The following is a 24,662-nucleotide window of genomic DNA, read 5'->3' as shown; positions in this document are numbered from 1 at the left end:
CATTCTCAAGTGTACAAAGGCAAGCATTAAGTTTGAGACACTACTCACCTCATCAATGATTAAAAATTTTGTTTTCTTCAGTACTCTTGAAACTTCTTGACAAGCTTGTACATTTTGAGAATTGCAGTATTATAGTCATTAATATATTTGGAGGCCTCTGTTGTTCCCAAGTTGTATGTGTTTTTCAGTGATTTACGAGTCAATGTTTGTCTTACTTTAGATAAAAAAAACTGTTTACTCTTCCTTTGGAAATAACAAGTCTTGTAATCCAAAATGACACCTTGTGCACAGTGTTCCTTTAACGCTATATTTTCAACAACAGTACTTACCACATCTATATGCTTGGAAATACTTACCACATCTATATGCTTGAAAGCGCAGAACTTGTTGTTTCAGAACTTTTTCACACCTGCCTTTTGGGATTCCACATGTCACATACTCTTGTATGAAAGAAAGTACAGACTCATCTGTATATGTTCCATATTTTAATGCATCTTTAATCCACAACCACATATGAATACGAGGAGCTCCTCTTGCTTGTCACTCTTTACGCCAAAATAAATCAATTAATTTGCCAAGAGGAGGATTTGTTTCATTACAGATAAGAGACAGCATGGCTTGAAACCTGTGGTTAAAGTGTCAACAAACATTAGCAGGACCAAAAGAGCAAGGTTCTCCTGCTGTCTTCACATTGATGTCCTTAATGTACGAGTTTGCTTCTCTCAAAAATTCAAGTACGCAATCCCATGCATACTCTGCACAACTGAGTGTCACAAACCAAGTAGGTGCACCTAGGTTTCTCAGCATACATTTCAGTCCGCCATGACGACGATACCAGTACTTATTGGTGCCACGTTGGCACTCCATCATATTGTATTCTAACGTTTCATCCTTTCCATGAACTTTGTCAATGAAATTCTTGTCTTCAGTATGTGGTTTAAGGCATTTGATTGTCCATAAAAGTCACTGTCAAATAATAGGTGGAATATGTATGGAATACATTGGGGAAATCTAGCATCCTCCGAATATAATCTGATCGACCTGTACTCAGCTGCTGGTATTTGTGCAGGGTTGTCATTATATTGGCCAACTTCTCCAGTGGGAAATAATTGCGAGCCTCTAAACATTTCTCTCAGACTCTCTTGGGATTCCTTTTGCATGTTTTATTTGAAAAAGATCAATAGCATCACCGGTAACTTCTTTGGAAGGCACTGTATGGATGATATAGTATTCATATATTTTTTGTTATTTGGATCGATCCACTTTTTTAATCTGTCCACTTGATGATAATATTTCATCCTGGAACAACATCAACATTTCCGTAATAAATCTTGTTATAATTCAGGTATAATGCAGTTTTTTAAAATTTTATTAACATTCGCTAACTCTTGACCGGTTTATTTTGTTCTTGGTAGGCACACCATTTACTACAGTGATCAGTGTTTCATCAATATCTCTTTCTACACCCACAGGTTCAGTATTCCATTCAAAACCTAAAGATAAGTGGACAACTCTTCCTGTTAAGGCCTTTCTGTAGCTCAGTTGGTGGCATCTTCACTGTCTTTGATTCAATACGAACTATTGCTTGAAGTGGGTGTGTATATATTCTATGAGAGGTGATTCATAAACCTTAAATCCTCGCAGTTCCTCTGGAATTGATGCGAATTCTAATTTATTATATATGGCTCTGACTGGTATTTTGTTATCCTCTAACTTATCATAGCAGTACTTACATTTAATTTACCGTGTTGACAAATCAAAGCGTTCTTCAACAAGTAAATATACAGCAAATTCTTGCCATCTATCTGTTTTCTTGTTCAGTTTTTGAACACAAAACAGCATTGCAAGTTTTGCCCATATAGTGAGTGCGTCGACAAGAAATACAAACATAGTTTGGTTTCTCTGAAGAAACTGTGTTAAACTTTCCAATCTATTGTGTAAAGTTATCAGTACTAATACTTGTGTCCTGTTACTCTACACCTGCACATACTAACTCCTCATTTTCCCTAGACTGCCCCACGGGATCACAGAAATAAAACTGAACATCTTTACAAACGTTTTCTACCTCTGCTACTTTACCTTGAAATAGAACTATATTAATTTCTCCTAAACATTAGGCAAGAGTTTTCACAAGGTAAAGTCGCCTAAGTAAATTTCTCATTTGAGAGTGGTGAACAGCTACCATTCTGAAGTGATGCAATATGCTTGTGCACACTTTCTTGAATAGACATGACAGTGAATGCCCCTGTAAATTAGCATACTTCCTTACTTTGCATGGATCTAATCGGTGCAAAATTCTAATTTTCTATTACACACTTTTGCATGGAACGTTACCTAGAAAACTTCTTAACATATCAATTGATTCCTGATAAACATTGCAGATACTGCTACAGTTCCATTTGTATACCAGTAACCAACTCCCTTTTGCAATGGGAGTACCTTCTTTCACCTCATAACATCAACCAGTTGTTTCAACTGCATGCATTAATGTGTTCTCTTGGAAGTAGCTTTTTACATTAAAGAAAGACTCCATACTGGACATATGCTTCCTTTCATCACTGAAAATTGTACAAAAATACTTTTATTCACAAGTCCTTTTTTTGGCTGCTTCTCTTCAGTGCAGTACTTTTCACTCAGTCACTTGTGCTTCCTCCGTTTCAGGAAGATACACAGAATAAACTGGACGTTTTTTAATAAACATTTATTGAACAGTCTTCATTGTAGTGTAAAAGAGGTGTGCTGAAACAACCACTAGACAGTAACAGGTATAAATGATTAGAAGCACTAGGAAAGTGAAAGGATGGTAGATTTCTTCTATTATGCTAAAATCATTAATACAAGCTGGTATATAAAATGCATGACAATAAAATGCGTACTCCTACAAAGCAATACTAACTAGATGTACCGAAGTGTACCTAGCAATTGTATAGGTGTTAAGCCAAGAATCCCTGTAGGATAAAGTCAACCCCATTACCTGAAGTGAGAGACTGTGGGACCCCGCCCCGCAAAGAATGTTAGAATACTGCGAGCTTGAGTATCTACAAGTAGGAACCTCAGCGTCTTTCGTCAGTGTGTCAGCTTGGAAATCCTTGTTCTCCTCTGTTTCTCCCCTAAAGATGTGATGTTTATATACCCAAAGGTCTCCCTGGGGTTCTACCTTGCTCTGCCACTTGTCCGACTTAGGATGACGTTGGGAATTAACTTTATACATAGTATTTATGCAGCAGATGGTAGTCCTGCTGAGTTTCCAAGAATCCCCATGCATAATGTATGAGGCTTTTACCAGGGAAAATCCCACGTTCTGTGTGCAGTGTCGTATCTAGGTAAAAGGTCACTCCCCAAGAACTGTTAGGTAATGTAGGGGAGAGTATAGGTGAAAGGTTATGCTGGTACTTGAGCCTATATTGGTGTACTTATATGGAATATGACCATGGAAGCCTTTTCAACCTTGCTGTCTGTGATACAATCTTAGTTAGCAAATCATAACATGGTTTTTTGTTATCCCTCTTCTTAATGGTCCATGTTTGTTCACCCTTTTTTACTCTTTTGTAAATAAAAAAATAAGAAAATCCCAATTTGTTAGTGTTCTTGGGTAGATTTGTGAATCTGTTGCAACGCTCAGCATGGACCCCCATGTAATTTCACAATGAAATCCTGAATTCCCAAGGGAGTTCGAAAAACCATTTAACATTGTACTTTTAATACTTTACATCTGCATTGCAATTTATAAGATAGTACTGAGAGGATATGTAAGTGTGTGTGTGTGTGTGTGTGTCTGTGTGGGTCTATGAGTGCATTAGTGTCTGAGTGAGTGTGTGAATAGATATACTTTTAATTATTTCTGCAGAACTCGCAAATCTGCTTCAGTGGTACATGGGGGTGCATTGATTGGCGCGATGGATTTGCAAATTCCTGCATGTGGAAAAAAAATTGTCACATGTTGTTGCCCATAAGGGTGTCATAAATTTATTTACATAAAATGGCGTCCTCAACTTTCTACACAGGTTGCGGCCAGCCAATAACTGCAGTGCTGTTGGAACTTGGGTTCGCAAACCGTTGTGATGGATTGGCAAAGCGTCCGCATCTCTAGATATTCAAATTTGTTTTTCCTTAATAATATCTCAAACTATGGAATAGATTGACACCACATAACAAAAACTGCTCTTTCTGGACCAAGAGCTACCTTTCTGGCGAATTTGGTGTAATACTGTCTAGAGGTTTGGTGTCCCCATGGGAACTAACATGGGAATTGCACTTTTATTGCCCACCCCCTTTTTCAGAGCCCCCGCTTGACGAATCACCCAGAAACTTTCCATGCACAATAAGACACAGCAGCGCACTTTTTAGGGGGAAATATTCTTGAAGACTTGTCATAATGCACCAAAGTTATATACCAGTCAAAAAACAATTTCCCTATGGAATCTGAGTTCTAACTAGAACTATACTGGCAACCGCCAGTCGGTAATATATATATCTGATAGAAAATACTAGCCGCAGATTCCTTCACGTAGAATTATCCCCAGGCGTGAGACTGGATCCGGAAACATTTTGCCACAGCATCCCTGCGCGCCGGGGGCGGAGCGGCATCACGCGACTCCGCCCAGACGTCGACGCGTACGTGACGCCAGCGAGGTTACATAAGCCCCACCCCGGCGCGCCTACGCCGGTTTTTTCCTTTTCCGCGTGCAACACGGATCCAGTCTTTGCTACGGGCCTGTTTTGGGCCCTTTTGGGCCCTTTTTTCTTCATCATTCTCTTCTTTTGGTGGAACCGTGTGCGAATGCCTTCGGGCTTCAAGACTTGCACGTCGTGTGGGCGTCTTATATCGGCAACGGACCCTCACCTCATTTGTATCTGGTGTTTAGGGGAGGATCAAGGCACAACTGATTGTGAGGCGTGCCAACAGTTGAAGCTGAAGTCGCGGCGGGAGCGCCGGATGAAACTACTCTCGGTGTGTCTCTAAGTCGGCTTCCTCCCCCCGATCAGCCTCGGTGGACGGCTTCAGATACAGCTGTGGTCGTCGTCCACGCCCTTCCCCTTTGTCGCGAGAGCATCGCTCCCCGGTGGGTAAGTGTCGCAGTTTGTCCCCGGGGGCTTGTGTTTGCCTTGCCGAGGGCGTGGGCTCTCCGCGGGTGATGCGGCCCCACGTGTCACCCTATCAACCGTTTCCCGGTGAAGGGGCTTTGAGAGTCCAGATGGAGACATACGAGGTGGCTTTGCAGGCCTCGCTGGCGTCTCCTCCTCCTTCCCCCTCCTGGGGCGTCAGCTGATCCCTTGCCTTGCGCGGGGCCCTCCGCGGCGCCGCCTGCGGCTCCGGCCCTGGCGCAGATCGGTTCGGATCCAGGCTTGGAGGATGTGATGCTGTTGGGGTGTGGCCCATCGGGGGTCCCCTCCTTCAGACCACTTCCCCTCTGCCCCGCCGCAAACTCCCGCGGAAGTCCCTGTGGTGTCGTGGGAGGTCGCCGGGGCTTGGGTCGCATCCCAGAGCCTCGCTCTGCCCTCTGGGCAGGCGAAAGCCTCGTCCGCAGCTGAGCGGACGCCACCACGGCGCTAGCGCCTGCTCCTCCGAGTGGCGCCACCAGGGTCGGTGACCTCTCCTCGTCCCACTCTGGGTCAAGGTTGGGTGGGGACCCCTCGTCCCCCTCCGGGCCCCTCTCGTCCCTCCCCGCAGGCGGATGTCTCGTCGGAGGGCGAGTCTGAGGTTGAATAGTCCCTGGCGCCACCGCATGGGTTGCCGGGCCACCTCCGCCACACTCCAGACCGAGGCTGGCGGAGTGCTTCGTGTCACTCCCCCGGTTCCTCTCGTTCCTCCACGCAGGCAGCTGCATCGGCGGAGGTTGAGTCTGCGTCGTTTCGATACGCCCCTTGGCCACTTCGGCTCCGGCTCCACTCCCCGGCGCAGATGGCGGACTCTACGGCTTCACACAAGGGTTGTACCGCGGATTCGTCTTCGGACGCTCCCTCTTCTCTGGAGGTTGGCTGCATATTGGTGTCGTCCTCCCCGGAGACTGGCTGCCGTGTGGTGTCTTTTTCACCGGCGGCGTCGAAGGGTGGCTCCCAGCCATTTCTGAGGCCGAGGTGTTCGCAAGAGGAGCGACAGGTCCCCCATTCTTCGGTTCCTTCTGACTTCTAGGTCTGGCCTTTGCCCGTCCTGCTTGGCTTCGGGGACGGCCGCCTTAGTTTACAGCCGTCACCCACAGAGGAGCTGCTTTCTCCAACGCAGGGCCCTACAGAGGCTGGTGCGGCCTTCGCTCACGCGGTGTCCATGGCTGTGGGCGGACCATCTCTTGGAGGTTCTCCACCTGGGCTCTGGGGGGAGGGAGATCTTGCTTCCCTTTGAGGGTTCGCTCCTTTCTTCCCTGATGGGGGCTTGGAGGCGTCCCACCTCAAGGGATCCGGTGCTTCAGCACCTTTTGCACCGGCACCTTCCGACGCCGCGTGACCCGGCATGTCTTTCCCTTCACCACTCTGCCACCAGTCCCCTTTTGCGGACTGCTTTTCCCCTCCCTGCCACCACTGTTGATTCCGCCGTCCCGGGAGGCCCGCTGGCTGGACTCTTTGGGGGCGCAACATGTTCGCCTCGACCAGCACTGCCCTGCAGGCCCTTAACACCTTGTGTGTATTGGCTAGGTCCTCCTATTGTTTGTGGGATTCGGCTGAGTCTCTGGGATCTGCAGCTTCCCAAGAGACAGCTCAGGTGGACTTATGGCATCATGCGTGGATGGTCGGGAGCTAGTGGTGTTTATTTTCCGCTCCGCTCTGGACATCTCGGAGGTGCTAGGCCGGGCCATGGCTTCCTCAGTCGCCCTCCGTCACCATACTTTGCTTTGGGACGGCGTGTTACCTGAAAATATTCTGGAGCGGCTCATTGATCGTCCGTTTGATGGCAACTTGTTGTTCCATGCCCCGGCTGACTCTGCCATCCAAAAGTTCCTGGCAGGGCTCCGTTGTCGTCCTCTGCCTTATCCTCCTCCTCCGCCTTCTCCTCCTCAGTGACTGCTGAGTTGAGCTTGTTTTGGACCTTCTTGGGTCAGTTGCCCTTGCTGTAGATTGTGTTTTTTGGCTATTGAGTGCTCCTTGCTGGGACTTTTGCATTGTTGGCTGCCGGAAGGCCCCTTGTTGACTGTATGTGTTTTTGCTGGAGCTGTTACACAGACTTGGCCCTGATATTAGGCCTTCTGTCTTACTTTGGGCTGCTTGTCAAGCCTTCCGCGGGGGTGTTTATTCCTCGTGACTCTTTTGTTTTTCCTCTGCTCCGGAAGTTCTTCCAAAGAGGGTTCCCATGTCTTGGGACCTAACGTACCCTGTGTGGGGTAGTGGTAGCTGTTATATAGCTAAGTTCTGCTGGGGATTTCTGGTTGCCTTCGGGTGCCTGTTCTCCATGGCGTTTCTGTATGTTGCTATTGCTTCTTGAGATCGTGTGCGCGGCCCCATGTAGTGGCGTGACCGGGCATTTCCTCTCCATCCTGCTCTTATGGCCATCGGTGCCGTTCTGGCTGGCCTGTTGCCTTCCCTCTGGGTGGGCTCACCTTCTTTCCCTTTTTTCCTTGGGCCCTCTAGGCTTCTTCTTCTTGTTCCTCTGCCTGTCCTGGCATTGTCTGGAAGCTCTGTTGCCTTGGGGTGGGGGCGGGGGAGTGGGGTGCTTCAACCGCTCCGTCCTTGCCCTTGGTTCCCCTGTTGTGAGTGTACAGCCCTCTTCAGTCTTCGTTCTTCCACCTACATCCCTCTGGGGGTTGCTGGTGTTCGGCTTGTGGGAGTCCTCTTGCCTGGAAGGGTTGAGGTTACTTCCCTGGTCCGCATGACTGGTCCCCTGTGGGACTCTCCCAGACTGGTGGGGTCCTTTCGCAGACCCTCCTTCCCCATGGTTATTGCTAGGGTATCTATTCTACGTGAAGGAATCTGCGGCTATTAGTCTCTATCAGATGTATGAGTTACTTCCCTTCAGTAACGATGTAGCTGGTAGATAAGATTCTAGCTGCAGATTCCTTCACGGCCCGCCCTTCCTCCCCGTTCTGCGAGGACCCCTGGGCTGGTCAGCTGTACTCTCCTCCCGGTGGGGGGCTGTGTCTCCTGAGAGTGCTTTCTTTTGCTCTTGACGGTGGCTCCGTCTTGTTGCTGTTTATTCCTCCTCTTTGGTTCTTTGGAAGATGGGGTTACGGTGCTCCTGGGCCCGCTGCTCCAGGCTGGGGAAGTTTGCCTTCAATCTCTGCGTCCCCTCCCTTCCCTGCCTCTTGCTGCTAGGGGTCCTGGCCCCTCTGCTAACCTCTGAGTTGGGGTCCTCTGGTCGTGCCTCACCCTTGTTCCTTGGGGGGTGGTTGCCCTCTATGCTGGGAGGTTGGTTGTTCCTGTCTGTTTGGGACTGGCTCCCCTTCCTTGTTTCGGGATGAGGGTTGTAGGCCTGCTGCATTTGTCATTACTTTTTACGCAGGTTCCTTGTCTCCGGGAGATAAGGGGGGAGGCTGTCTACGTACTGGCAGGGTACCTGCTCAGGGCTCTGCTCTGTTCTTCCTTCTGCCCCTGGACACTGCAGTGTTGCACTGTTTCTTATGGTGTATTTCTCTTTTTTATACTCTTTCGTACACTGTTCCCATGCTCCCACAGTTTTTTTCTGGTGGCTCAGCGTTGTGGTGTGGAAAAGTTCTCCAAAGGAAGGTGAAGTAGGCGCGCCGGGGTGGGGCTTATGTGACCTCGCTGACGTCACGTTCAAGGATCGACGCCTAGGCGGAGTCGTGTGATTTTGCCCGGCACGCCGGGATGCTGTGGCAAAAAGTTTCCGAATCCCATCTCACGCCTGTGGATAATTCAACGTGAAGGAATCTGCAGCTAGAATAGTCTACCATATGCATTGTTACCGGAGGTAAGTAACTCGTACATTACCTACTGGTAGGTAATATATTTTGCCTACTGGCGGTTGCCAGTGGGTAGTTCTAGTTAGGACCGAGTTTCTATCCAAAAGGTAATTTTCAGGTTCCTATATCTTTGGTGCTGCCTGATAAATCTCCATGAAACGTTCCAAAAATAATTGCCCAGTACTTCAGCAGCTGTTGGGAAAGTTTCGGGGTGTTTTGTTAAGTGGAGGGCAAGAAAATAGGGACAACCCAAAATGTGTTTTCCCTTGTTAATTCCCATAGTACCTTTAAGCAAGCCTACAGCCCGAACCGCTGGATGGAATTAAACCAAATTTGGTGGGAAGCTAGATGTTGTTACGCACAAAATTCTATTTTGGTGTAAATCCGTTCAGTAGTTTGGGCGATATAAACTGGAAAAAAAATTGTATATCTAGGGATGTGGATTACTCGCTGATCCACCTGTGGGTAATCTGTAGATTTATGCACACTAGTGGACTCCTGATTGGCTGGCCGCACCTTGACAGAAATGGTGTGGCCGCCTTTTTGTTTGTCAGGAAAACAGTCCCCGGGCCTGAAAATTTGTTAGCAAACTGAATGAAGGTGTCCGGTGAGAGGTTTCCTGACCTCATGTACATCTTATAAAAGAGGGCTGAGAATGTGTCCTGGAGTCCGAAATCTAAAAAAATATTTTTTTGGTCACTTGCGAGAATCTGGGACCACAGCCCCCATATAACTCCACTGGGGATCTGCATAGTTAGCATGGCTGAAAATAAAATGACTACATATGTACATTTTTACACTCACTCTTACTCTCACACCCATTCAGATATCTATACAGATACTGTTGCATCCAGTTACATCACCATACAGACACTTTCACACCCACTGCTATCCCCTTGTAGGCAGTGGCACAGCCATTCACATAGCCATAGAGTGTCACACCCATTCATATACCCATAGAGACACTGTGACACCTATTTACATACCCATAGACACACTGTCATACCCATTCACAAACCTATGCAGACACTTCCATCCATTTACAAACCTATAAAGACAGCGTCACATGATTGTTTTTTTTTTTTTTATCCTCATAAACCAATAATGGGTATTCCAGACAGAGTGTCCTCTCCATCCCCTTAGCGATGTAACGGCCTCAAGGATTCCATCCAAGGACGGAATCCGAATAAAGTGGGGAGGGAGGAAAACCCTTCTAGATTTAGCTGTTTGCTAGGTCCGCTCCATACCCTTTATACTGGAACACCCTTGGTTGGGTAGGAGACCAAACACCGACAGCACCCAGGTGAAATCATAGGAATGTTCTCATCTATTCCGCCAAGCCTCAAGGGCCGCCCAGATCTTAGTCAGGCTAGAACCATCACATGCTATGTCAGACTCGCTCACGTATATAACATATTTAAGGCAGTCAGCAAAGGTAGGACTACTCTCCGTCTTCCAACCCTTGCAGATTTCACGCCTAGCAAGAATCATTATATAAAATATAAATTTAGTTCTCAAATCTTTAAGCTGGTACTCTTTCCCCTAAGCCAAAGAGAATAATTTTAGGGGTGATCGTAAAATGAATATCAAGAACTTCAGTTATAAACTCTTCAACTTTAGACCAAAAAAGTGACAATTTTGAACACTCAACAAACATATGTAAGTCATCTGCAGCGATCGTTTTGCACCGAGGACAGCAATGTTCAAGGTTCGTAATCTTTACCAGTTTTTTCGGGGATATATATACTCTATAAAGGGTAAACAAATGGTTTCGTTTCAAGGGAGCAGATTTCACTACTGTATTCAACAATTCGAAAGAATCTCCCCATAGAGCAGAGATATTATCACTTTGTAAAAATTCCACTTCTCCCCACAGTTTATTCAGTTCTATATCAGTTAATTAGTCTTTCTCGTTGAGTGCCTCATACCAGAATGCTATTTCTTTTCTCCAGCTCTGTTTTTTCTTGACCATTTCAAATTTCGGGTTAGTTGTTATATTCCAAGGTATGGTAGCCCACCAACTAGATAACTGATAGAATTTAAACCATGTAAGTGTTCCATTTGTCAACCTATAGAGCGTTTCCCACCCCAATAACCTTGAACCATCAAGGAGATCCTGCCACTGCATAATACCAGCTGCTTTTAGGGGAAGAGATAGTTGGTCTGTGAGGCATTCTGGTGTCCCCGAGGAATCCCATATAGGAGCAAGAGGTGTGTAATAGGGGATACCCAGTCTTTTTCTGACAAAAACCCAGTTTCGCAGAGCTGTATCCAGAATCTTTAGTCTGACCTTTTTGTAAAATTTTGGATCCCCAAATTTAAATAAAAAAGATTCATGCCCTAGGGGGATGTCGTGTAGTAACGCCTGAAATAGTCGACCCATGCAAGATGTATCAGCTTTATCAGCCATTGTCCTAAAGTTTTTGAAATGAAAAGAATGGCAGTAATGGAGAATGTCTGGCATAGCAGGACCACCTGTTTTTAATTTTCTTCGTAATTTTTTCAGTGAAATTCTAGGCGATTTGGAGTTCCATATAAAATATCCTATTTTTCCCTGTAATTTGGCAATCTCGTTGGGGTTGAATGACAGGGGTATCGAATTAAAGAGAAAAGTAACCTTTGGCAAAATAACCATTTTTATTAAGTTTACCCTCCCAAAGATATTCAGTGGCAGTCCCGACCATCGATGCAGGAGTCCACTGATGTCTTTGTGGACTCTATCTAAATTTATTTTAGACGTGTCGGAGATGTTCTGCACCAGATGTATTCCTAAGTATCTCATTCTTGGTTTCGTTTCAGGGAGTAGGTTCTCCTGGTTCCACTGCATGATCTGTTTTTTCTTTATTGATTCTGTATCCAGAGACCTCTCCGAAAGCCTCCGCGTGATGGAATAGTCGAAGCATTGATATCTCTGGATTAGAAGTGTACATTAAAAGATCATCAGCGTATAGAGCAAGTTTTAGGTCCACCCCATTCATGTGGAAAGGCTTAATTGAAGCATCGGCTCTTAACAGGATAGCTAGGGGCTCTATATATAAGTTAAACAATAAAGGGGAGAGGGGACATCCCTGTCTAGTACCCTGTGTTATTTGGACCCAATCCGTAAGTGAGTTGTTGACAAGAAACCTAGCCCTTGGATGGAAATATAAAGCTTTTACAGATGTTATAAAGTTGGTCGGGATCCCAAATTTAGATAATGCTTCCCACAAGTACAGCCAGCCAACCTGATCAAAAGCCTTAGCGGCATCTATTGCAACGATAGTTAATGGAATTTTTTTGACTGTGGAGAAGTCAATAGCAGCAATGGCCTGAAAGGTTAACTCATTTAGCTGCCTGCCAGGCATGAAACCCCTCTGATCTTCGTGTACTATGGACTTGATTACTTTGGCCAACCTCGCCGCCAAAATACCAGCAAAGATTTTATAGTCTGTATTGAGCAGCGAGATTGGCCTATAAGACTCAACCCTCAAGGGGTCTTTATTAGGTTTCAAAACTAATGTGACGGTAGCCTCCAGCCATGTGGAAGGGATAGGCTCTCCACCTTGATGAATTTTATTAAATAATGACCTAAGAATGGGAACTAGAATAACAGATCCTAGTTGATATACTTCTACTGGAAGCCCGTCTGGGCCGGACGCCTTTCCCCTAGCCATTCTTTTTAATTGATCGTGTATCTCTCCCTCTTGAATTATAGAGCCCAAAAACAAGCGATCTGCCTCCGTTAAATGTGGGATACATAGTCTCTCTAACCACTGGCCTGCGTCTTCAATAGACAGCGCATCGTTTCCCATATACAAATTCTGCATATAAGTTTTAACTTCTTTCAATATTTCGTCATTATCAGATGATATATCCCCAGTACTCTGTATGTTTAAACTATTTATCTGATTCCTGACTCGATCAGATCTAACTTTCCACGCCAGAAAACAACCACATTTCTCCCCATAGGAGAAGTTCTGTAGTCTACTTGCGTCCCACTTTTCTTTTATAATTTTATCCAAATTGGCCTGGTACTTGGCTTTTAAGCTCTCCAGATCTTTCTGTATAGTGATTAAATTGGTCTGCTGTTCAAGGAGGCCTTCTGTAGCTCTTGCTCTTTTTGTTTTATTTTAAGTAGAGCTTCATCCTCAGCCTTCTTCCTACTTTTATTCCTATGTACCATTATAGATGTGAATATCCCCCTCAAATAGGGTTTAAATGCATCCCATATTATTTGCTCGGATGCTGAGTTCTTATTAAGCTGGAAGTATTCAGACATATGCTTCAATAGATCGTTTTTTAATTCTTCCTGTAATAGTAGGGATCTATCTAAGGTCCACCGTCTAACTTGGATGTCTAGAGTAAGTTTAACTACTAGTTCTACCATAGAATGATCAGATAGTGTAGCTGGAATGTAAGAGACAGACACAATCTCAGAAAGTAACACTTGATCAATAAGGAAGAAGTCAATGCGTGAGTAATGTCTATGCCTATGACTGTGGAATGAATAATCCCTATTTTTCTGGTTCTTAAGCCTCCAGACATCCAGTAAGTTATAATCTCTCATCACATTTTTGAGTTCTTTTTTAGATTTGGATAGAGGGGGTAAGACAGCCCTTGAGGTGCGATCCAAGCTGGGATCGAATACTAGATTGAAGTCCCCTCCTAAAATGATAGGAACATTTAATTCGAGGAAGCTGTTCTTTAGGCTAATCAACGCCTCCGGAGAGTCCTGATTTGGTCCATAATATATTGCGCATGTTAACTTTATATTCTTTATGGCTAGAGATGCAGTCAACCATCTACCTGTATGGTCCGTTTCGTACTGCTCAACCCTTATTCCACTATTTGATCTGATAATTATGGCAACTCCTCTGGTATTACCACTCTGTTCTGAGCAGAGGATATCCTGTATCCACCTTTGGTGTCTAAAGGCTGCCTTACACTCCTGTTTTTCAAGGTGAGTTTCTTCTAAAAGAAAGATATGGGCTCCTGTTTTATTCAAGATTTCGCAAATTCTGTTGAGTTTCCTAACTTCTCTTAGTCCGTTTACATTCCAACTTACTGTTTTTATTTTATTCTCCATAGTCTCCCCTAGTCAATTTTATTGCGTTCAAGGGATATCCCGTTATAAATTTAGCATTGATTAATTCTCTATCTGCGCCCAGCTCTCCTTTTCTTGGTTCATGAGGACTTTTTTTCTTTAACACCCCAACCCCCCCCCCCGAAACCCTCCTCCCCCTTTGAGGAACCCCCCTGTTTTACCTTTGGCGATTGTATCGCCATTTGAGGACCCCAATCCTCGACCAGGACTTTAATACTGACTCCAACTACGTGATGTACCTATGTCTGAACCTACACCTAGACTATTTAACACCTAAACCCAGTTTTCTTTTATATATATATATATATATATATATATATATATATATATATATATATATATATATATATATATATATATATACATATATGCACACACACATACATACACACATACATAATATATATATATATATATATATACACACACATACACGTACACTTTTTTTTTTACTTCCATTTTGAGTTTTCGTGCCCCCCTATTTTTATTTCTATATGCGCGTCTTTATTCATGTTCTTAAGTTCTGTAAATATATACACGAACACATATACTTATATATATACTTTTTTTTAACTTTTACATGTATATACACCCCTATACCTATACACCCCTATAGCTATGTGTATTCTATATATCATTACTTCATCTAAGCCTCTCATAGTAATAACTATCTCTGGGCTTCTTTCAAGTCGAAACGAAAGCTATCCACTTCCTGAGGGGACGTAAAATTATATGTTTTATTATTCCATACAATCTTCAATGCGGCCGGAAACTTCATCATAACCTGTGCACCCAGCCCTCTTAGCTCCTGCATTCGGGTACCCAACTCCCACTGCCTCTGTGCTGTCACTCTGCCCACATCTGAGCGGATTAAGTACTTAGAGGAGTCAATTTGAAGTGTGGGGTCAATGAGAGCCCTCCCTAATATCAGCTCCTTTACAGAATAAGAGAGAAAGTTTACTAATATTTTTCTGGGGGCATTTCTATCCAGGTGGCGTCTAAAGGGGTCTCTATGGGCCCGCTGTATCTCATTCTCAAGATTAATGTCGGGTCTATCCTTCAGAACCCCTTCTCTCAAGAGCCTACATATCAGGGACTTTACATCTCCGTTCTCGGCTCCCTCAGGAATTTAAAAAAATTTCAAGTTATTGCGTCTTGCGTGAATTTCCAGCCGTTCCATATCCTGCTGCAGCGACTGATTCTGGGCTTTCAATTCAGAAATTGTTTTTGAATGTGCCTGAGAGACTCTTGTAAGGACTGCTACCTCTCCTTCTAGGACTTCTGTTCTTGTAGAAATGTCGTCCAGTTTACTCTCAAGACTAGTGCACTTCTCAGCGATTTCTTTCTGATTTGCCTCAGAGATATCGAATTTGGGCAATAACTTTGCCAAAAGGTCTTCTCGAAGAGATCTGAATAGCCCTTCCATGTCTTGTATACTCGGCTGCTGTAGCTGTAGCTGTAGCTGCTGTTCAACTCTTTGGCTGTCCATCCCAGAAAGATCCGTTGCTACAGATGGAGACTTGCCAGAGGTACTAGGTAGCTGTGATGAAATATTTGTCCCACTATCTTTCTGTGAGGTGAATACCTCCGTACTTCCACCTTGTTTATCAATGGTAAGGAGGCCATCTCCTAAGTTAGTCTCTGGTTCTATCAGCAGGGGAGCATACTTATTTTGCAATAACAGGTCAGGGCTTAGGATAGAGGCCTGATCTGTAGGTACTGAAAGCTCTATTGATGGCGTCACCTGCTTGGCAGCTGCATCTAGACTAGTTACAGTTTTTTCCATGATTTTGAAGTACGATTTTAGAGAGGGAGAAGGTTTTGGCACCTTCAAAGTTTTTTTCTGTTTTTTCACCTCCTCTATTTTATTCCTCTCCCTCCTTTCTCTTTTTTTTTGTCGGGGGGTAAGAGGGTTGGAGGCACGCCACACGCTTGATTATAAGTAGAATATACACACTCCCTCTCCGGAAGAAAGCGAAGAAGATATCTACTTCTTATAGCTGGGCGTGATGTTTCTTTAGCCTCTTTAGTTTCCGGATTGCTAGCCCCCTCTCCTCCCCTGTCTTCTTGTGATGGAAAAGCTGTTTGGACCTCCAGGGGCGCCTGTATCGTCTTGGTTAATATGCCGCTATCTGTGTCCATACCTCTAAGACCTGTAGGTAGAGCGGAGAATGCCCTCGTTAATATCCATAGCCTGCAGCTCTCGCTATGTACAGGACGCAGCTGCTCTTCGAGACCTTCAAGACCCTTAGGTGCTGTGTGCTGTATGTGCACTGCTCGAAACTCTAGAAGTTCACCCCCCCTTCACAGCCCAAGAACGATACCCGCTCACCGTAGAGATCCCACGCCCCCGTAGATACCCCCTCGCTGCTGCTCCTTGGATCCGACGCCAGATACCGGAGCGGCTCACTCCTCTCTCGCCTTGCTGAGCTCGTAACCCAGCCTCTCGGCGTCCAGCGCAGAAAGCTGCTGCGTCGTCGCCCATTAGTCAGACAGCCAGTCTCCGGGTCCTAGCGCACTCCTCCGTCAGCCAGCTCTCAGCTCAACTCGGCAAAAGGATTCAGAGCATTCAGAATATTAGTGACATCATAAAAAAAAATAGCGAAAAAGACCCCCTTTCTGCTCACCGGATCGTGATTGAATATCCAGCTCCTAGGTAGGTTCATGCGCTACGTTAAATGCCAGCATATTCCAGGTCGGGGACGGAGCTCCCACGGCGGGCGTCAACCCGCCGCCATCTTCCTCCTGAGCGTCACATGATTGTTACCACAATTTAAAGCTATTTACCACTTTTTCCCCCTTGTAGTGTGGAAAACAAATGTATGAGGGCTGGCACAGGGCCTTGCAATGGTCCAGGCCTTGCGGACAACCTCGCTCCTCATTTAAAAAACAGTGAAATTCACTAAAAAAAATATAAGATTTAAGAAATGTTATACTTGGGGAATAGAATAAAAAACCTTTGAAATTCACACAAAAAAACCCAAAGGTTACAGGTACTTTATAGTTAGGAAATAGAATTTAAAAAAACATAAGTCACTGAAAAAAATCAAAGGTTACAGGGACGTTCTAGTTAGGCTGATATTTCACTCATACAAAACCAGAGAAATTCAGCAGTTATAGTTAGCTAAGCGTACTATAATTTATGCACCTGCAATTCACTGCTTATGACTTCACATATTACGTCACTCATGACCTAGTCAGTGACATCACTTATGATATAATTCACAAACACTCACACACCCACACACCCCCCCATACAACATATCATACATGCACATAACACAATCACTGACATACCCATTCGCTCACCCATACAAAAACCATCCACCCACCAACCTAGGTATATATTCTCTCACATACCCACTCACTCATCTACACACCACTTACACACTAACTCATCCATGCAGGCGCTCCCACAGCCACATACCTTAGTATATATGTTTAACACTCATTCACTTAGAATCACTGGATAATGTCATCAGTTATGTCACTGACCATGTCATGAGTGGTGTAATATGTGAGGTCATAAGCAGTGCATTGCGGGGGCGCATGTTATAGTTAGGTCACCTAACTAGAACGTATGAATTTATCTGGTTTTGTATGAATGTCAGCCTAACTATAAGGTCCCTAATATCTTTTAATTTTTTTTGTGAATTTCTAAGTTTTTTAAATTCTATTTCCGAACTATAACGTCCCTATAACCTATATTTTTGTTTATCAGTGAGTGTGTGTGTATGTCTAATTGAGTTGCAACAGAATAATATGACTGCTTTCTATCAGACATGAAAGTGGTTTCTCTATTAACCCACTTTTTTGCACCTGGTCATCCTTTTTTTAGATAGGATAGTAATAGAGCAAGTAACTCTTATGAGGGACTGGGAAAGGATAGGATGAGCATCTTGAAGGGTAGAATTAAGGGTAAATTGAGGGACTAATTGTTTTGTGCCCTTTAATAGATTTTAGAATGTTCTATTTTCAATCATTGCTATTGACCTAATGCATATTGCTTTATTATTTAATCCTTCTGAAGTGATTTATGTATTTTTGTGTTAATGATGCCTTTGATGAACAGTAAGGTGAAGCGCAATGCCAGTCATTTCTTGAAAACATGAGGTTGACTTTCTATAATGACATTCAAATAACATTTCCAGTTTACAAGCATATACGTTCTTCTGTACTGTGGTGTTGATATACAGTGATAACTGACAAGCATGTGACATCAAAGGAACTCCATCGCAGCAAACACTATCCAAACAGTACACTCTGTCTGATACTTTGGATCCTTTTTTGCACCTGCCGGTTTCATAACACCTTTCTACAACGAGTAAAATTAAATTGAACATATCAACTGACGATGGTCATTTGAGCACATAGAAATATGACAGTCTTGCGTCCAAGCTATACTATGAAGTTCAACAATAATTTGTACCAAAAGGAACAAGCAATACTCAATAGCTAATAGACCAGGAGCGTGTAGCCTTTTAAATTGAAGTTTGGAAAAATACAGCTTTTGTGTAAGCTAGTAGTTCACATTCATCTCCCTTAATAAGAAACTGATTTCACACAGCATTGAATCTTTGTGCTGAATATTTAATACCTTTCTCTTATATAGGAAAAGGCCCATTCCGAAACTCTCCATAAGTTGAAGCAACAAACTGAAGCTGCAGCTAAAGAAGTGAAGGATCTGAAAAGTGTTTTGGAGAAGAAGGAGAAGGTAATCTGTGATAACATTGTCGATGACACTATTTTGCTATCTCTGGTGACAAGACAAATAGCTTGTAGACACAGGTAATCTATTGATTCAAAATACTCGCTATTATGAGCCTTGTCACTTTGTTTTTTATGATTAAAAGATGCATTTGGTGTATGTTGCCATCATTGACAAACCTAGAACCATAGAGTTGAAAGAGGCTCGGTGATACCTTACCCCATCTTTTGGGACTCTAGAGCATTTGTGCCTATAGTACATCAGCTTTAAAAATATATGAATTGATGCAGGAAAGTAAGCATCATGAGATGAAAAATATTAAGCACTCTCTTATATAAGCAGTCGCCAGTAGGTAGTTATAGTTAAAACTTACTATGCATAGGAAATCCGCAACATTCTATTGCCAGTAACTTTGGCGCTGATCTTCTCGAAATTTTCCAAATCTTTGGCCAGCTCAGTTCTGCTGCTTCCCTGAAAGTTTGGGGGTGATTGGTCAAGTGGGGGCCGAGAAAAAGGGGGTCCCAAAACGTGTTTTCCCCATGCAATTTCCCATAGGACCTTTAGCCACGGCTACAGCCCGAACGGCTGAACGGAATTACACAAAATTTGGCAAAAAGGTAGTCCTCAGTTCAGACTTGTGCCTTTTGCTTAAATGGTGTTAATCTGTTCGGTAGTTCCTGAGAAAAGTATGGTTAAAGTCATTTATATGTCTGTGGGTGCAGTGGATCCGCGGATTGCGCGAGGATTGTCATCGTACCATAAGCGCACCGTCCCGATCACGCGCTCAATGCTAATTGGCTGTCAGGCGGTTGTAAACATTCGAAACCAGGAACTGTTGGCAGCCATTTTGTGCCTCGGTAGAAGCGAGGCTGAGGAAGTCAGTGGAATATGTGTGCAAAACGTAGAAAGGGGGCAGGGTAGAAATAATTGTACCCTGTAGACCTGCTTAGGGGGTCTCTGAAGTACCCCCAGGGCTCACATTTAAAAAAAAAAGTAAAAACAGGGAGGTGCATGTAGGGTGCGCGGACTCTGCCGTAAAATAAATAAAATAAAAATGAGCTTTTTTTATAATTGGCTCCCGGGGGGGTAAATACCGGGGGCAAAATTATTATATTTTATGGGGGGTCCTTATAATTAGACTTCGGGGGGGGGCAGGGGGCAGGGGCTAAATACCAGGAGCAAAATGATTACATTTTATTGGGGGCCTAGAAGGTCCCCCCAGCCCCAGGCATAGTCACCCCCGGGGCTAAAAAGAAAAAAATGGTGGGGGGAGGGGTCTAAGGTCCCCAAAGCCGTGGGGACCACCACTCCCCGGGGCATTATGTATTGTAGGAGGGCCAGCTCCTGCAGAGATTTATTTTCTACATGGGGAGCTGTATGTTAGTAGCTTCCCATGTGGAAAAACAATGCTGGTTCCCAAACGCGTAGAAGTTGTGCAGCAAAGGCGCTGGATTTGTGCACCCTGCAGATTGAGTCGTGCATGCAGCGTGTGCACACCAGGGGGCCGCACAGCCAGGGCTACAAAAAAAAATGGTTGGGGGGCGGGGGGGACTGCAAGCTCTCCAAAGCCCCGTGAACCACCACTCCCCGGGGCTTTATGTATTGTGGGAGGGCCGGTTCCTGCAGTGTCCCGGGTTGTCCATTCCGTCCTCCCATAGCAAGGAAATCTGTTCTCTTTTAAAATCTAAATGAGATTGATTTTCTACATGGGGAGCTGCATGTTAGTAGATTTCCATGTGGAAAAGCAATGCTGGCTCCAAAAGGCGTAGAAGTTGTGCACCAAAGACGCTGGATTCATGCACCCTACAGATTATGAGATGTGCATGCATCGCGTGCACACCAGGGGGCCGCACTGAGCAATGGCGGCTCCTAAATGCGTAGAAGTTGTGCACCAAAGGCGTGCGTGACTTTTAATTTTACCGTTCAAAAATACTCCCTATCAGTAATTTCTAATATCCCCGTGGACCCCATCCCCCGGGGCTTATAAAAAAATGTTGGGGCCCGTGGGGGGAGCCACAATGCCCCCACGGTCCCGTCGGCTCTCCGCGGCCTTCAGGAGCTGGCATTGCTTTTCTACATGGGGAGATGCTAAGTTGTATATGGAAAAGCAATCTGGTTTGTATTTTGAAAGTGAGTATAGATGTCACTGCTCTGTCTTTCAAAATCCAAGTTAAGTTTGCTATGGGAGGGCGGAAGGCGCGAGACTCACGACCTCTCATAGCAAACAGCAGTGTCCCGGAGGTAGGTACCGCAGGACACTACAGGAGCCGGCCCTCGGGCGTGGCTGTCTCTAGGGACTGTAGGCATAGGGCCACGCAGTCTGCCTCCCACAATATACTAAATCCCGGCGGTGGTGGTTCCCGGGGAATGATGGGGGTTCGTTGAGGTCCCCACACTTTTAATTTTGAAGGGGGGGGCGTTGAAGCCCCCCACAATCATTTATTTTATAGCCCCGGGAGTTGGCTCTCAGTCTTGTATAGGAAACAGCAATGTTGAGAAAATCTTCCGGTAAGTTAACGAAGGATTTTGAAGTACATTTTCGGTGGTTTTTTTTGTACTTTGCAGGCATTAAAGCAACAACAATTTTAATTCTGTTTTTGTAAATATGCCACTAAGTTTTGTAATGTTGACAATCTCGTCTTCCATTTAAATAGGCACAAAGTATTTATTGAAGTTCGTTGTGAATCGTGAAGCAACAGTGTCTAGTTGTGATTGATAAATAAGTTAATGAGTTGTGTACTTGTCTTGCTCGTAATGTGCATGGGGTAGATTTACAAGTTCATTGCGTTACTATTGCATAACTTTTAAGATGGGAAAAGTGACGTGAAAGTGGTGCAAGGGTGTAGTAAATCTGGATTTTGAAAGAGAGTAGAGTGCATCTGTAGGGTAAGTGCAGGTTAGTGTAGGGGTAACAATTACTATTCTATGTCAAGTGGGGTGCATCTGTAGGGTAAGTTTATGTGTAAGTTCATGTTAGTGTAGAGGTAACAATTAATATTCTAACTCCAGGTGGGTGTATCTGTACGGAATGTGATGGATAGTGTATCAGTAAAAAAAAATATTCCAACCCCAAGGTGGTGCATCTGTAGGGGATGTGCTGGATAGTGTATGAGTAACAATTAATATTGCAAATCCAGGGGGTTGCATCTGTGGGGTATTTGCTGGATAGTGTATGAGTAACAATTACTATGAAAAAGAAAGGAGTTAAAGGAGAAGGAGACACGCACTTTCACGGTGAACGTAGAAGAAGAGAAATTGACGAGAGATGATTTGTGACGTGTTTAGGCTTGAGAGCCTGGTTAATCATTAAATGGGGCCTGGCAGTGAAGTGCGTACTTATTTTGGAAGAAGCCTTTTGGGGTCTTGCGAAAGCAAGTCATTTTTAATAATGGCCTCTTTGACGGAAAGGAATTCAAGAAACAGAAAATTCCCAAAAAGCGAAATCGCTAAATAAAAATTGCAACTAAGCAAATAAATTCGCAGAATCCTGGAGGATGAGCATTTGCGAATCGGAAATTGCGAAAAAACATGGATTCTGCTAATTAATTTGCGAAGTCGCAAAACAGTCGCAATCGCCTTTCATGAAAAATCGCTAATTGCGAAATACAAGAAAATCGCAAATAGTGACACGCAAATTAAGAAGAACTCAAATCAGGTGGTAACCAGTAAGGAAAAAAAAAAAGTTATAAAAAACGGTTAACTAACTCCCAACTGGTGCAGGGCTGGCCAAACACATTTAAGGACATGCAGCTGGAGCCTGGGGATTCCCACAATGCCTGGACTCTACATGCTGGTGAGGCGGCGAAGGCTGCAGCGAGCTGCACGGAACAGACGGAGGATACAGGAGCGGATATTCCGCCAGCTGGTCACCCTTCTGGGCCAAACCAGGGAGCAAATCTATGCTAAGTACCGCCTGAGTGGGGCTATGATAAACAAGCTCATCCGGGACCTAGACCCCCTGATGCAGCACCCAACAAGGAGGACCAATGCCGTGCCCACACATGTGCAGGTATTGTGCTGCCTGCACCTCCTGGCCTCCGGAAGCTTCCAGGGGATGGCCGCTGTTGCAGGGGGGATATCTCAGCCCACCATGTCTCGCTGCCTAAGGAGTTTCCTGGAGGCTATGCTAACCCGGCTACACCACTATATATCATTCCCCACCAGCCAACAGGACCTCAATGAGACCAAGCTGCAATTTTACAATGTAGCTCAATTCCCACACGTCATAGGATGTATTGACTGTACGCACATCCACATTTGCCCACCTGCAGAAACGGAGTACATGTGCCGCAATCGGAAAAGCTACCACTCCCTCAACATCCAGATGGTGTGCAATGCAAAAACATTCATCACGGACATTGTGGCACAGTACCCGGGGAGCACACATGACTCCTTCATCTTCAGGCACAGCGGCATCCACACACGACTGGCCAGGGGAGACTTTGGGGAAGGTCACCTACTAGGTAAGTACCCATGCCCCAAAATTGTACACTGTGATCATGTAGCTGCGCAGAACAGGCACTCACCCTCTGCTCCTTTCATTCAGGTGACAGCGGCTACGCACTCCGTGAGTACCTCCTCACCCCATACCTCAACCCTGCAACACCACAGCAACGGCGATTTAATGCATCACACATACGCACAAGGAATTGTATTGAGAGGACATTTGGCCTGTTGAAAAGCAGGTTCCGCATACTGCACAAGACAGGTGGGGCCATGAAATACAATCCTGAGGTCTGCTGCCGCATCGTGGCCGTGTGTGCAATCCTTCACAACATTGCTACCAAGCGCAGGATCCCTTTTGACATCTCTGGCAGTGAGTCTGAAGGGGACCACCGCCCACCTGCACATTGTGGAAAAGTAAATTTTGCCATGTTATATGTGCCTACGTGTTCCCCATATTATGCTATATGTGCATGATCGATATGCATGCTCTGATCGATTAAAGACGCAATTACAGTTGTGTCCATCTCTAGTATGCCGGTTTCCAGTCCTCGTGAAAACAACGAATATTAGGCTTATGTAAACCTACGTTGCCACATTTTACGGTGTGCACGTTAACTCATTGAATTGTCCCCGTTTCTAGGCCTCAAAAGGGCCCGGACACCAGATTCAGCTCCTGACTCCTGAACCCTCTCCGAGGAGCGATACAGCCCCCACCTGCATCCCTGACCCTTCGCTTACTTCATGCCTCGCAGTGCCCGGCCCGGCCTGGCTCTGCCTCCCAGTCTGCCAAGAGTATGTTATGTTTCTAGTTATCAGTACAGCCCTCCTTCTCTGCATTACTAAGCTACTGCATCGCATCAATAGTTTCCGTCATGGTCTAGCCTTTATGTCTCCATGTAAGAGAAATACTGTATTAATATTCATAGAATATTCCTCGTACACGCAATACATGTAGAATTATGCATGCATCAGTCCTAATGTCTAGTAGCCTTTGCCCTGATAACTTTTGGATTCTATCAATATGTACTCCAAACACCAGATACCAGATATGCCTTAGGTACATGTCGCTCTGACACTCCAGACTTTAGTCTCCTCTTCTAGCGCAGAAGTCATAGCCCCCAGTTCTCCCTGGTAACACGTCATTGCCCGTTTGCGCGCACCACTAGGTTAGAGGTCCCAGCTGCTCAGGTAGCCCCCTCCATGTTTCCGCCCCGTTTATGACACTTCTGTTACGTTTACATCACATGTCTATGTATACACCCTGTACACGCCTTCTTGTTACATCATTTTGCCCTTATCTTTCGCGACTGCTACGAGTCACGCCTATTGCTACGCCTACTGTATTGAATGTAATGCAATTGTTTTGATATATATACTATGAACTGTTACAAAAAGTTACCCAGTTTCCCTTGTCCCTTCCCTGGCAGCTGCCATCCCGTACTATTGCAGGCTGTCCTGTTCCTGTCCTTTATGCCTGATTAAAGCCTGTAGACTCAAGATACCTCGAATCCTGACTCTTATTTATTGAGCTATCTGTTTCATTCACTGTATTAAAAAATAGAACCGGTAATTAATT

At 44.8% G+C, this 24,662-nt stretch overlaps 1 protein-coding gene across 1 annotated transcript in view; it reads left to right on the top strand.

Annotated features, from left to right (window-relative positions):
- EEA1 (early endosome antigen 1) overlaps positions 1-24,662 on the top strand; it is a 764,210-nt gene that overhangs the window by 360,142 nt on the left and 379,406 nt on the right. The window contains exon 20 of the mRNA XM_078674577.1: positions 18,545-18,646. Within this exon, the coding sequence (XP_078530703.1) occupies positions 18,545-18,646 (102 nt within the window). The remainder of the gene's footprint in view (positions 1-18,544; positions 18,647-24,662) is intronic.

This window comes from Lissotriton helveticus, chromosome 1_1 (assembly GCF_964261635.1).
Source record: "Lissotriton helveticus chromosome 1_1, aLisHel1.1, whole genome shotgun sequence".
NCBI lineage: Eukaryota > Metazoa > Chordata > Amphibia > Caudata > Salamandridae > Lissotriton > Lissotriton helveticus.
The sequence above is the reverse complement of the archived record's forward strand: the minus strand, read 5'-3'. Positions and strand labels throughout refer to the sequence as shown.